The sequence below is a fragment of the Amborella trichopoda genome, chromosome 10 (genome assembly GCF_054954075.1).
Source record: "Amborella trichopoda isolate Santa Cruz 75 chromosome 10, AtrichopodaSantaCruz75HAP2 v2.0, whole genome shotgun sequence".
Taxonomy (NCBI): domain Eukaryota; kingdom Viridiplantae; phylum Streptophyta; class Magnoliopsida; order Amborellales; family Amborellaceae; genus Amborella; species Amborella trichopoda.
This window is the reverse complement of record NC_142345.1, coordinates 22,736,400-22,751,868: the sequence shown is the minus strand read 5'-3', so window position 1 is coordinate 22,751,868 and position 15,469 is coordinate 22,736,400. Positions and strand designations below refer to the sequence as shown.

At 35.6% G+C, this 15,469-nt stretch overlaps 1 protein-coding gene across 6 annotated transcripts in view; it reads left to right on the top strand.

Annotated features, from left to right (window-relative positions):
- The first annotated feature begins 5,960 nt into the window (after positions 1 to 5,960).
- Positions 5,961 to 15,469, top strand: part of LOC18428156 (Lycopene beta/epsilon cyclase protein) — a 45,643-nt gene continuing 36,134 nt past the window's right edge. For 3 of the 6 annotated variants that reach the window (XR_016042648.1, XM_088849599.1, XM_006837196.4), the window contains exons 1-5: positions 5,961 to 6,130; positions 8,550 to 8,667; positions 9,330 to 9,517; positions 9,615 to 9,722; positions 9,847 to 9,911. Coding sequence is in view for 2 of the 6 variants with exons in the window: in XM_006837196.4 (XP_006837259.1) it covers positions 6,014 to 6,130; positions 8,550 to 8,667; positions 9,330 to 9,517; positions 9,615 to 9,722; positions 9,847 to 9,911 (596 nt within the window). In the remaining 4 variants the exon portion in view is untranslated. The remainder of the gene's footprint in view (positions 6,131 to 8,549; positions 8,668 to 9,329; positions 9,518 to 9,614; positions 9,723 to 9,846; positions 9,912 to 15,469) is intronic. The other 3 variants (XM_088849600.1, XM_088849598.1, XM_088849597.1) reach the window with 2 other exon arrangements.

Here is a 15,469-nt window from a genome sequence, read left to right as displayed (position 1 = left end):
AATTTTTTGCAAATAGTTTTAGAATTTGGGTAGGCAAAGTGTCGTTCTTCTTCGATATATACTATTATAATATACATCTTTTCTTTCAAAGTCTAGAAATGCTCTTCCCCACTTAACAATTTCATCTATTAGAAAGGGAGCACATTCCCATTTGATTTTTTTTAAAGTGTCTTCTTTGATAAAACTGTCGAGTTGTAGATCTCTAAAGGAATAATGATTTCTCATTTTTGAGCAACTACATAAATAGTGAATTTGTTTAGCTCACTTTATCTTATAAGTCATATTGAGAAATTAACTCAGTGTCAAACATATATACTGTGAATTTTGGGAATATTCTTTATCCCACTACGTTTTGTTATTGGTAAGGTTTAAAAAAACGAATCGGCGACTGAGAGCGTCCACCCCAAAAATTGTGTCGGATTGGTGGATCGGCGTGTCAGATCGGAGAATTGGTAGAATTGGCAAGTTTAGTCTTAAATATTTTTAAAAACATTCACTAGAAATTGTAAAAATAGTGTTTATTTTTAAAAAATCACTATAAATCTGTAAAAATAGTGTTATTTTAGTTTCTAAAGGAACTTAGGAGTCGTACATTATGTACTTTCATTACTTTGTAAAAATAAGTGAATATTGAGATGTTGTTTTCCTATCTGGATGTCCGTATAATTATTAATTATAGTGTAGTAAATTTAAAAATATTAGATAACACTTCCATATTATAAGATTAAAAAATTAATTTATCATATAAAGTGAACTTAGTATCAAATCAAAATATCAAAAATTTATTAATTCACTTTACACATCCAAAATTATCTCAATCTAACTATAATATTATATATTGAAATTAAAAGCGTTGGTTTATATTTTATATTTATTTTACTAATAAATAAGAACAAATCTAAAATGTCTTATAATATCATCTACTTTAAAAACCTTATTTATTAGTATAAAAAAATAATATATTATATAATTTATAATGCAAATAAATTAATAAATAAAATACAAGATTTGATTATCAATGTATAATTACTATTTATAATATTATAATAATTACGATTAAAATTTTAGTAGAAAACGCTTCCATAGCATATGATTAAAAACAAAAATAAAACCTCTTATAAATTTTAATGTTGTAACGTTAAAAAAAATAAAAAAATTATCCTAAAAAAGGGAAAATAAAGACATCAAAATTCAAAAAAAAAAAAAAAAGGTCTCTCAACAACACGCATAGCAGCTACAAAAAAATAAAATGATATGGTAACAAAACCTACCAATAAAGCCATTTTACTAATAAATATCAAAACTTTTATATAACAGATTTTTAATATGACATGCTAATTAATTGATTTAATTAAAAAAATCATGTTGACGGGTTGAGGCTCATTTAATATGGTACGCTAAAGTTTATAAATTAAATAACTTAATTACAAATTTTAATAAAGCACAGTAAGGAGGGGGGAGGGGGGGGGGGGGGGGGGGAGAGAGACACCAAGGTTAGGAGGGGAAAGATAAATGTTAAGGTTGAGAGAGAGAGAGAGAGAACTAGGAAGGGATGTTGTCGCTCGTGTGGCCTTATTTCATTATTGAGATGTTATAGAAAGTTTATATTAGAAACTCGTTTTTTATGAGATCAGAAGGACTTATTATCCCACTTTGAAGAGATAAAGGATGCAAAGCTAGCATAAAAGCTTTGCTCTCGGTCATACCAAATGTACTTATTTAACACATGCTCATTGGTTGCGCATGTTTACTTGAGAATTGGTGGGGCCCACCAAACAATCTGGTGGACCTGGTACGGATGGGGCAGACCTGGCAATCCATGACATCAGCAGGTGATCGATGACATCAACATGGTGATTCAAGGTAGAGAATCGGCTGGATCTCAGTTTTTTTACAGATTCAGGGTGGCTCCACCAATACTCGATCCAGATCGGGCGAATCTGGATTTGTTCATCTTTATTTGAACCTTGATTGCTGAAAAGATGATAGAGAAGGATGGAGCCACAACATTGAACCTCTAAGCTCTGATACTCGAAAGAGGGGGGTGAATACTGTGCTCAACCACCAACAATCCGTTGAGATACCCTTATAAGGGCCAACATGTTATGGTTGTTGACCGATGCAACTTTTTCACAGGTTCATGAATGAAAATAGTGATGATTGACTATAAACCCTATCATAAACCTTTTAGAATATGAATTTTTATTAAAAAGTATATGCAAAAAGACTATTTGCTTTTTACAAATGGAGGTTATAATCATTATTGACCATTGGATATGAAATTTTATTGATCATTGGATGTGAATTTTGATGGTAGATGATATCTCATTGAAATTCCTCAAATGTTGTAAAGTATTTCAGTTTCTCGGATTTCACATCTAATGGGCGAGAATAATTGTGACCTCCTTGTACCAAAAACAAATTGTCATATAATATTCAATCTCTTTATGTTATATTCCTCATATTTTCTCCCAGGTACCAATTCTAAAATATTTAACCCATGTTTACTACATAAGGTACATGCACAATTGACAATCTATGAAAGAGAGGGAAGGTATTAGTCAATTTTTTCTTTTCTTGTAAGAATATTGAGGAGAATGGAGATCATTTATTTCTTCATTGCCCCTTCTCTTATCATATTTGGTGTTAGGCAATGCAAAATATGGGTGTTTTGTTTGGTGTACTCTAATTCTCATCAAAAGATCATGAATCATCTCAAACTTCTTGGAGTACCCAAAGTAGGTGGCATGATTTGCGATATATTTCTAGCGATTGTCATTTGGGAGCTGTGGTTAGAAAGGAATAGGAGGACCTTGGAAGGGGTTTAATTAGAGATATAAGGAATTAAAAATATAATTATGTTTAGAGCATGGAGCTGGTTTAGTATTACTAAAGAAGGATATGGTGTTTTAAAGGTGGACGTGGAACTAAATTGGGCTAACCTTATTTCTTTGAGGTACCTAAACCTTAGACCGAGGAGTAGATGGGAGCCACTAATAGTAGGGTGTTTCAAGTTGAATTTTGAGGGCTCGTCCTTGGGCAATCCATGTGTCGCAAGCTTGGGTGGTGTATGTAAAGACGGTGGGGGTAATATCCTCGTTTGCTATGCAGATCCATGTGGTGTTGTATTTGCCAACCATGCTAAAATTGCCACTCTTTTGCAGAGAGTTTTAATTTAGAGGGAGAGACACCTTGGCAACTTTTTGGTGATAAAAAGGGATTCGCTTAATGTGATTAATTGGTGCAATAAATAGTCTAGAGCAGAGTGGCATCTCAAATCTTTATGGTTGCAGGGTAATGAATTTTGATCATATTTATAGAAAGGCGAATGAAGTTGTAGACGGTTTGGCGAAGAGGGGTACATCTTTGGACGCTTTATTAGTTTTGTTTGTTCCGTTTTGAATCTTGCACTGTAATTCCATTCGATATATAAAAGTTAGCACTCTTGTAAAATCTACAAGGAGGTCACAACCATTCTCCTCTATCAAATTTCAAATCAAATGGATATAAGTATACTTGTGACTAAACTCAAAGCCTAACAAAAAATTTCTTGAAATTAGTGACACACCCCGACCCATCCAACGAGACATCTAATGGTTAGGATTAATTGTAACCTCTTTGGAAATTCACTATCTCTGGGAATGAGGCTCAGGCGTCGTTACTTAGGGGGCAGATGCCTCAACATAACTACTCACCCATCACTGCTACTATTAACATATCACCAAATAAAAAATAAAAAAATCACATTTCACTCCTCTCCATGTTTAACCTACAAAAAAGAGATGAGAAAATCACATTTCACTCCTTTCCATCTTAAATCTAAAAACAAAGAGCCGATCTGCTTGTTACCCATCATGCTTCAATCATTCGAAAATGCCAAACGGTTGAAGATATCTGAGAATCTTTTGAAGTGACAATGCCGCCTATTCATTCCCTTTCGGATGCAGTCGAGTGGCCATCGATCTCTGTCCTTCGTGTACAAATTATTAGCCATGGATAGGAGTGAAATTATTGACTTCGACTCAACTATGGGAAGGTAGCTCTTGTAAATTGTTGTCCAGTTTGAAAATAGAATGACCATATTCTCTCTCTCTTTCTCCATATTCCTTTGTGGGCTTTATGGGCCTGCCCCCGGGATAAAACGAGATGTGGTTTGGGCATATATTTTGAGCCATTTATACTTTGGACCCGGTTTTTATGTAGCTAAACTTGCATATGTAGAAATGCGGGCTTTTTAATAAATCTATTTTTGAGATGGATTTGAAGACTTAATTTTTAAGGACTTGTAATCTCTAGCATGGAGATCTTGAATATGAAAAATAAATAAATTTAAAAAACCAGAAATAATAATTCTAGTAAGAAAATATTTGGACCATTAGATTTCATTGTTTTTAGATAGAACACCTACTTGCATCTGTCTTAAAAATGAATGCTTTACAATTTCTAGACCGCATAGGTAGAAATGCGGTCCAGCCCGCATGAAACAATCTTCCTTATACTTTCGAGTATGGTTATGTTTTAATAAAATTCAAAGATTTGATGTTTTTCCATGGAGCATTTCTTTAGGTCCTTTAAAACCCGGATTGGTCACCCTTAGGGCCCATTTGGATCGCTGATCTACGATGGATCGGATTGATTCTCCATTATACAATCGGTCTCAAAATTTTAAAATTAAAAAATAAAAATAAACAACTAAAAAATAAAATGGATGGTAACCAAATGATTTTTATTATTTGGATCGTGAAGTTCCTCGGCAAACTTGTCCAATTTTTTTGATAGAATTAGGGAAATCTATCGAAATTGGATTGACTTTCAGTTCCAACTGAGAAGCTAGTCAATCTCCACAGATTCCTAACCCGGATAGTCAATTGGCGAGCAATCAACTGTTTGTTTTCCTTCCATCTACTTTGCAAGGCAAATCTCAACCTAAGAGTGTTTTTAATCCCTCAAAGTTTTTGGACATAACTTTTCCAACCAAGTCACCTACTTATTAAAAAAGTAACTTCAAACAAAACTATGTTTTGAAGAAATAATATTCTAAAATTGAATAAAGAATGTCAAACATTTTCATGGACAAACGTCATTTTCCTTTTTCTTCTTCCACAGGCTAATTTCATTAGTATTAGATTAACTATTTTTTTCAATTTGCTTCATGTCTTCCACCAAATTTGTCATTTATAAGTGATAATCATGCATATATTAGATGTGAACATTCTCATTGTATACAATCCCATATAATTAGGGATTGGATGTAATGAGACAGTTAAATTTTGATCCAAAGAGGTCAAAATTATTTATAACCATTTGATGTAAAATATGATAGTTTGGTTGTGTCACAAAGTTCGAAAAAATTTATTTTGAAGTTTGTGCTTGGTCAATGAAATAAATGCAGCCATCTAAGTTCATATCCAATGGTCAAGATTAATTATAAGCACTTTGTACTAAAGATAAAGTTTTCTTTATTATATTACCTTGGTATTTTTTGAACGAGATGTCATAATTTTTTAATGGGATTGTCTACAAAAAAACCATTTATTTTTATACATAGAGGTTACAATCATTCCCGTCCTTTAAATTTCAAAATGGGTGGTTGTAAGAGTATCATTAAATAGACACAAAGTTCAAATTTTTTTTATGAAACTTCGTTAGTTACCTCAAGTCATCTAATTTGATATTTAATGAGTGAAAATTATTGCGGTCTCCATGGACAAAAGATAAACGGTCTCTTTATAAGCGATCCCTTTCTTATTAGTCTAAAAATTCATAATCCAATCTTTGCGAAAGGACCTGAGGGGTCTACGTATCTAGTATTCTCCTGCTGGAGTACAAAATGCGTTCTTAGACTAAAATCCGCTCCCAGTCCATGTTCGTCACTTCGAGAAGCTGCATGGTAACGAGACTTCACTGTCACGGGTCCTCCGGCTAAAGATAGGAAACCCAAGCTCTGTCTCTTTTTCTCTGTCTCTCTCTCAAATATTGTCCCCCTCTCTTCGTGGTTTGATAGGTGAGAGAAATGCAGGCGGGTTCAGTTGCTCTTGTTCATGGTCTCATGTGCCCTGCTTTTCTCCCTCTTGGAGCTTTGCATAGGTATCGGAGCCTAACCGTTAATGCAGCTGTCTCCAAGACTCAAGTACGTATCAGTTCTATGATTTTTCGATGCTTTTTAATTCTCATTTTCCATTTTTTCTCTATCTACTGGAAGTGCATTGCAAGTTGATTCAGAGTTTAGACTGGTGCCTGCAGGTTTTTCTTTTGAGTTATTCTCGTGAATTTTGAGATATTTTTGGTGAATTCTGAGATGGGGATATCCGACAAATAATTATCATGGTAACCAACCACTGGAAATGTAGGTTGCGTGGATTGATTTACCAGAATTGAAAAACTCTTGTTATTTTGGAGTGCGGGAAAATGGGCACTGCACATTTATGGCTAAAGCTAAACCTGAATTAGTAAGGCCATGCTGGGAGAACGGACTGAAGAGAAGCTGTGAAGATGTAGTAGGATAGAGATTTGTCACTCACTATGTTTTATTGTGTGTTACGTAATGGAAAAACTTTATGCGTATGTGGAAACCATGAAAGGAGGACTGAACTTTGGGGATTTTAAATTCTGGTTCATCGCCAACAAGTGACTCGGAACCATCTGCTTCTTCTTTATATCTGGATTTGGTGGAACCCAGTTATTTGTCATGTGGCCCATGTTGATATAAGTAGAGATTATCCCAAATTCTCTACTTTGTGATCATTACACAACAGTGGGAGATAAACATATTCACCGAGATAGTTGCTGCATCATTCTTCATATAGTTTTGATCCTTGAAATGTCAAATGAGCTTAAACTCTATCCTCCATTAATTTTCACAAAAAAAATAATACCATGCTCCATTCAGAGAAATTGAAGCCCAGTACTAGGTCTTAAGATGTTTTCCTTGGACATAAATTGTTTTGCTGAGACGAGGTCCTTTGCAAGAAGAATTTGGAACCAACGAGTTTTGCTTCATGAACTCCAGTCACAGATCTCTTAAAAGCTCAAACTAAAGTTCGACATGAAAATGTCACTTATGCAATTTGGCCTTCTTAATAAAGTTTAGCTTGAAAACAAATAATGTTCTTAGAAGCTAGAAGAGGTTGGCAACATATATTTCCCTCCAAATCTTCATTGTTCAAAATTGCTCTAAACATAACTCTATCACAAAATCTCTATAAAACATTATGCTTATTGGTTATAGTTATTTTATTCAAAACCTTTGTTATCCCTAATTAATTATTCATCAACATGCATGCTTCATTAAAAACTTAACCAATATATAGTGTTTTTGATGCCCCAAACATGAGGAAATATAATGCACTTGTGAAGTAGCAGGATCATTTGAGTGTCCAACTTAGAGTATTTACAAGCCTAGTGGGTTTTCTACATTTAGCCTCAGGTTTCTTTTGATTAGTATCAATACCTAAACCAACTTTCTGAAATTATCAAGCATCATTGAATAATTTCTCATGGTTGAGGTTTATGCATTGTATCTGTTTTCTAATTATCAAACTATATAAAACAAGCACTTTTTAACTCACCATTGTACTAAACATTAAAAACCCCAAAAGTACAAAAGAGCATTCGGAACGATAGAACTCTGGGCTTTTGTGATCTGACAAACTGGCAAACTCTTCACTAGCATATAAATTATCATTTAGAAAATGTATGTGCTTCATGCCTTATGGTTAGTACTAAAAGAATGTGTCCAATAAATGCCTTTAGCTAGCATTTAAAAGAATGTTTCCCATATGCACCATGTACATAGCAATATAAGTGTCAGAAAGATGTACAGACTTGATGGCAGTCTAATCAGGTATATCAGTTCCACAGCTTGTTTGAGGTGATTGATTTTGTGCTTCATACATCGACTTTTGATCAGATAAGCATCTGTAGTAAGAGACAATTTTTATTTGTTCCATTATGCATCTTACTTTATCGATTAAGGACGCGGTTAGCATGCGGCCAAGCGCGCACAAATAGAAATGCTGGCATAATAGCACAAATAGAAATTCTGGCTTAATAAATATATTTTTTAAATATAATTTAATCCTAATTTTTAGAGAATATATAATCTTTAACATGGAGATCATGATTATGAAAAAAAAAAAAAATTTGAAAACTAGAAATAATAATTATATTAAGAAAACATTTGGATCGTTAGTTACAATTGTTTTTACATGGACCACCTATTTGCGTCCGTCTTTAAGATGGATGCTTTATACCTCTGAACTGCATATTGTAGAAATGTGGTCCAGCCTGTATGAAACAATTGTTCATATATTAAAGTTACAATACTTTCTCAATTTGAATAAATTTGTGCTGTGTTGTTAACCAGTCATTGTGGAATTAAAGCTTCGTTTGCTCAATGCATACCATCTGGCTGATTTATCACTAGTTTTTCATATTGGCCTCTCTAGTCTTCTTGTGGCTATCTTTTCATTTTCCTTTGCTAATGTCAGATATCATACAGTTCTTAAATTCAACTCGAATGCAGTTTATTGCTAATTATCCTTCTGTAGGAAATCTTGGGAAATGTTTCAATAAATGGTGAAGTGGGAGGTGCTGGTGGAGCCTACTCATATGAGGCTTTGAAAAGGTTGGATCGGATACGGCTAAGTATCTGCTCACCAAAACCAGGCAGGTTCTTGGTCACTTTTCTCATGTTCTTTTTCTGATGGTCCAAGGTGACAGATTTGTGTTTCTGCATCTGACACAGAGGATGTGTTTGACAGCTCCTCATAAAATGACATGTTGGACATGACTGCTTGATACAAGTTGTAAAATGCATATTTAATTTGTAACTCGTTAGTAACAAAAAACAACTTAAAATAAAACAGGCATGTCCGATGCTTAGATTTGTCGAGATCATAGACATGCAAATAGTGCTAATACATATGTCTAGAGCTCTGGACATGTGACCAAGTAAATGGACACAAGTGTCCAAATGTTGGCTATATGTGTCCAAATATTTCGATGCATGGGTCTAGTATTTGGACACACATATTGATGTTGGACATATCAAGTGACTGTCTGTGGAATGAAATTTGTTCAGGACACACTACAGACATGTCTGAGCAGATCGTGGGTGTGTTCATGTCGGACATGTGTGTCATGTCAGAGCTGACCCACCAAAAGTGTCCAACGCACATAGTGTTGTAACTTAGTGGTTTTCAGTTCTTTCACATAGTTTTGTGTATCATGAAACTTTTCCATCATAATGTCTACTTCTACATGTTATTTTAAAGTTGGAAACTTTAATATCTTGGAAAAGAGAATGCTAATCTTCTATCCTGTTGCAGATACAAATGAAACCATAGAACTTGTTAAGAGATTCCCAAGCACATGTAGGCATTCTCAATCGGAAAATGAAATACAAGAAATTTTTGATGTATTAGTTTGTGGTGGTACATTGGGAATCTTTTTGGCTACTGCATTGAGAACAAAAGGCCTTCGAGTAGGGATTATTGAAAAGAATGTGATTAAAGGGGTGAGCTCTTCGGTCGGCTGAATTATTATCATATGATTAAGAATTATCTGTTTGGGTGTCATTAAGCTGACTAATTATAGAAGTTTGCAATGATCAGAGGGCACAAGAATGGAATATATCTATGAACGAGCTGTTGGAACTTGTTGAAGCTGGTATTCTTGAAAGGGATGACATAGAACAAATTAGTGTAATAAAGTTTAACCCCGTAAGTCATCATATACTCATATATTCAGTCAAATCTGTTTAAATGAAATTCTGGTCTTCGAGATAGCTGTCCTTGTGCGCCTTCATGTTATTCATGCTCTGTAGGTCATTTAATTTTTTTACAGAACAGATGTGGATTTGAGGGAAAAGGTGATATATGGGTCGAGGACATCCTTAATCTTGGTGTCTTGTAAGCATACTCTTTCTGAATAACTCTTCTCACAAAGTTCCTCTTGTGCTTTCTATATCTAGATTCAAATTTACAAATAGATGACTATCTAATGCCCAATTCTTGGTAGTATCCATATTGTCAATCTTCTAAGTCCATTTGGTTTTTATTGATATTTCCAAGGGAAGCATTTGATGAGATGTATATTGCAGAAAATCTAGGAAAGAAGTTTACATTAGAACAAATATCCTCCAAAATTTTACAATATTTGTTTGACACTTTTTTCTTTCTGGTTTTGCATTGTAAGTTATGTGCTTTAATCTTTATGCTTTCTGCATAAGTTTCATCTTGAAGGAACTGTGATGTAAAAGAACTTGTGCTGGTATGCTTGTATATTTTTTACTGGCCGAGTGAGTATGCGTATCTGGGTTTGAGAAATGACTAAAGTGCAACATCAGTATCCCTATGGATCACAAATTTTTCACCTACCATTGAAGGAATCTTCATATTTGACAGATTTAAACATAGAGAAAAGAGATATGAAGTCCCCATGGGTGCCAACTCCCTCAACTTAATGCCATCATCCCTGCCATTCCAGAGGAACACTATTACCTGCACCTCCCCATAAACTAGTCTACCATCTTCCAGAAAAGCATACCTAACCAGTTTTGCATTATTTATGCTCCAATCGAAAAACTTATATTCGAGTTGGTGACACAATTGAGGAAGATAGATTTGAGATGCTCAAAGGTGTTCTCCCCCGGAAAATTCCAGCTCAAAAGACATGACCTCAAAGAGTGGAAGTTTGGGCTACGAAGGTATGGAAGACATTGGCTCCTGTAGTCTGGAAATTCCTAGACAATGAAGATGCCATACTTTTCTTCATTTAGAAGTAGAAGTGCAGAGCACCCATGGGTTATGGCCATAGTTACTGGACAAAGGTGCGAGGGAAGCTCTGAATGGGATTGTGGTCCGTCGAACTTAGGATCGAGGCTCCCAAAGATCACTTATCCACAGTATTCTAGTCCAGGAGCTAATTCCATTGAACAATTATTTAAGCAAGTTTCACTCCAAACAATTGCTCACATGGGTCCATTACAAGAATTGCTTACCTACCAACATTGCTCTGCCTACATATGCACAACCTCATTTTTTACACCACTTGGTTAGATTGGGCGATTCCCCCGCTATTATCAAATTTTTATTGTATTTAAGAATGCTGCGATAGATTATATTCAAAAACGAAATGCTGCAATAGGTAGGCTTTCCTTTAAAAAAAGAAAAGAAAAGAAGGAAATTCAGAACAAGTGTCCAAAATGAAAACTAGTCAAAAGCACATATCCTTCATACCATAAAAGCCTTCCTCATCAACATAACTGAGAATGTTATACCCATGCTGTCTATCTAGGCCAATCCTAAGAACAATCCATATCAACTGACCAGCACATCGTCAAACTTCCAAACACTGTCATCCTCAACCAATCTCATCCCAACTCACTCAAGCAAATAGTAATCCACCAAAAAATTAATGTCAGAAACCCATGGATGTGACAAATGAGGGGTGGTAGAAAGCAGTGAGTAAGAAAAATAGAAACGAGAGAAAAATTAGTCTCAGGAATCTACAGTCCAATATCATGTTATTCTCTTTCCTTGGTGAGAAGAAAGCCTAATACTCCATTATAATGGATAGAAATCCAATATGATATGCAATGAGTGCTACTGTCATATCAATTCATTGCAAATATATTAGTAATCTAAGAGAGAGAAAGGGGTGTGGCCCTTCTCTTATGAAACACATCCCCTAAGGGTGTGGCCCTTGATAGAGCAGAATAAGAGACGTGGATTTGTGTAGCCGACCCTAAATAATTGGGAAAAGGCTCTGATGATGATGAAGAAACACCTCTTTTCATTTCCATAACCATTTTCATTCACTAAGACAACTGTAGATTGCATTTAACTCATACATACAATTGAAATTCAACCATATACAATTTCTTTTAGAATTGATTCAAACACTTTTACATCTACAATGACTCAATTGCAATCTTTACAAATGTGTGCATGGGAGGCATTAGCCAATGGAAGCAAACCCTCAAGAGCTTTGCCTAGGATTACCTTCGGGGACTTATTACACGCCATAACGAACAAGGTTCATTGATCTCAAAATTGAAGCCAATTTGAGGGTAAATCAATGGAGCATAGAAGGGGCTTTGAATGACATGCTTATGGCTTGAAAACATATTGAAAAGAGGATTTAGAGAGTTATCGTACCTTGCTATAAGTGCAATTTTACAACAGCAATTAACCTTAAATGGAGTAGAAAAGCTTTAAGAAGATGCTCATGGAGGTTGTTGAAGCAAGGGTTGAAGAAGGGGCTTGGAGCTTTATGCCATGGGCCCATGGAGCATGAAATTGGCTCTTCTCTCTTTAAACAAGTATTTCACTCACTATTTCTCTCCCTTGAAAGCATTGGGTATGATTCTCTCTCTGAAATTCACTACAAGTGGTGGCAATGGTATGCCACGTTTCTCTCTTTAGGGTGGAGTAAAGAAGTGACAATGGCATGCTATTCTTTTCTCTCCTGATCACTCTCTCAATCTAGGTCACTCTCTCTTCCTCTGGCACGCCACTCTCACTCTTACTCTCCTCTCTCTAGCATAAGCTCAAAGGGTGTGTTAAAATGAGGGGAGAAGGTTACTATTATAGGTTTTGGGTAGAGGGTCTAGGAGCTTCAGTTTGGGAGGTTCATTTAGGGCCATCAAGTTAGGAATCCTATGGGGTGAGAGAGGCTTGATCTTAGCCATGCAATGTCTTGTTGACTATCACAATTCAAGAATTGGGATTTAACACCATTATTTGTTGGTTAATTCAATTCCAAATTTCCCTCCAATGTTTAAATTCAAAGTTTCTCACTAAGTGAAATTAAATTCAATCAAATTTCAATCAAATTCAAGTTGATAATATCTTACATAATTGCCCATGGTTTCAAATAAAATGTGAGAGAAAAGTGTTGAGAGGGGTATGTCCTTTCTTTTTAATTCTTCTCTCTCTAAGTCTTTAATTAGGAACTTGGTGTTTCTCTCTCTATCACATGGGAAATCCATGAAATTAGGGAAATGATGACAAGTGTCTTTTGTAAATGATCAACCTAGGGTTAGGCCCATGATATAGTACCTCTTATAGAGTTTTCCTCCATGTGCACTCCTCTTAAAACATGGATATCATGAATATCTCACTTACATACCTAGTCAAACACCCTTTATGGTAGAAGGCTCCTCCACATGGAGTCACATGTGATGTCATGAGCATGTTGTCATGCCATATCAGCCACGTTTGGAAAAGAATGAGATGGACTAACACATGTGAATCCCATGTACATATACACATTTGTGGGTCTATTTGCCATTTAGACCCACGTGTGCATAGCTCACATATGCTGTTCTTGTTTGGAAGTAAGCCAAACAGACTGTTTTTTCTGAAAAATACCATAAATAAAATTGCTAAGAATTCACAAAAATCACCAAATATCATTTTTAAACATTCTCTATCAAATCAAATCATTTTGGGCAATTAATAAAATCGTTTGAAGGAAAATTAGGTATCTATGGATTTGACAAGGCATAATACCAAGACACTACACTTTGGGTCATTCCAGAAATCCTTACCATTTTCTCAAACTAACTCAATGAACCCAGGACCCATTGTCTCAAGCAAGGGCTCATACTTGGCCTATCAAATCCTATCGATAGATGGTGGAATTCTTAGAACTCAAGTGGATTGTAGGTGCACCCCCTCATGGACAAGCAACACATGCACCACTATGTGGGTGGAAGGGTTCCTCTTTCGAGCACATATGCACGCTTGCTATCCGGTGGATCAACCTGAAGTGTGGCTTCATAAAACTGGCCCTTGTCCTAGCCAGGCCTTCCCATAGAGGGCTAAACACATATATCTCAATTATAACCATACATAATATCAAATGCCTTGTGGCTAAAATGTGTCCATTGAGCTACTAGCGACCTGATTGAGGGATGATGTATAACACTTATGGTTAATACATGGCCATATCCAATGCCCAGTGGGTCCGAGGTTTTAGTGACTCCATGTGACACCAAACCTAGGTTCCAAACCCTAAAACTCAGAGTGTAGCTCATGACCCTTTTGGATCGCAAACTCCCACTGGAGTCAAGAACCATAAAATCAAGTGTCAAGGCTTGGAAAGGCCACATAATTCCATGATTTGTGACTTAGCCTTTTTGAGGCCTTGCACATATTTGTATTCATACAATCTTACTTAATCTCTCACACAATGATGACGTATGCTCACATGAGTCACATCACATTAGGTAACTATAAGGCCCTTAGTCATGGAGTTCGTGTGCATAGCATTAGTGGCAATGTAAGCCAGCTCCATCTTGCCTTTATCAATTTTATCTTATATGTTAGAAGTGGCTTTGATGTGCTTGGATTTTCCTATGGAATTTTGGTCCCTAGTCCGCTTTTAATCTTCATTCAATTATCACACATACATCATTCCTTTCAAAACTCATGGATCGAAGCATAATCCACATTGCTTCCCTAGAAACTGCATACTCATATCCCATGGCACATTACTCCATAGTAGACTATTTCTTTTAACTATTAAGGAATAATTCTCTCACCATGATCAACATTTAAACCCAATGTGAACTGTTTATTCGCATCACCATGGATAATGGAAATTCGATTAACCAAGCACATTCATATCTGGGGCATTCTCATATAGCTTTAGGACTACCTTTGCCTGTTAGGCCTCATAAATAGCGGATCTTAATAATCCTTTGATCGGAGTTCTTTCATACCCTAATCTCACAAGTGCTCTCATAGCCATATTTTCAAATTTGATTTTCTCATGGCTTATGAGTCATACATTTGCCCAAAATTCAAACTGCTTAGGTTCAACCAAATTGCATATGTTTAATCAGTGTTTTACCCACAAATGGAGTCCTATTTTACACAGCTGTTGTTCTTGCACATATAGGACCCCACATATATTTATGTAGCCTCGCATTGGTCTTGTGGTGCCCACTAAGGGGCTCTCCAAGTCTCTCTGAGACCATATGAGGCTGCTCAGTGGGTCGCTAATGCATAAGCAAACCAATAATGTTTGCATTGGCATGGCATGGCGATATCCCTTTGCATTTAGTTCGTGAACCTATGTAAGTCCTCGAAGATTCTATTGCATCGATCCCTTGTATTGGAAAATCAAGAATCATAGATTGGTGCCTAGTACACATACAAGTGGCCTTAATATAACTTGCTGGTGGCACCTATCATATACTTAATGTTTTTCCTATATGGCACAATGCTTTATCTTTCGCACAATAAGACACATAGGTTCATAAAGAGAATTTCAAGATTGAAGACCAAAAATTCTTTGTTTTTCATAAATCATTTTTCACATATTGCCTGTTCGAGGGACTTTATGTGAACCTTAGTTGAGATAAAATTCAAAGTTCGAGACCATGGTCATGGCTAGGTTTACTATCTCATTTGAATATCCTTATCAGATTTCTCCTCGCTGAACACAAGAAGGTTGG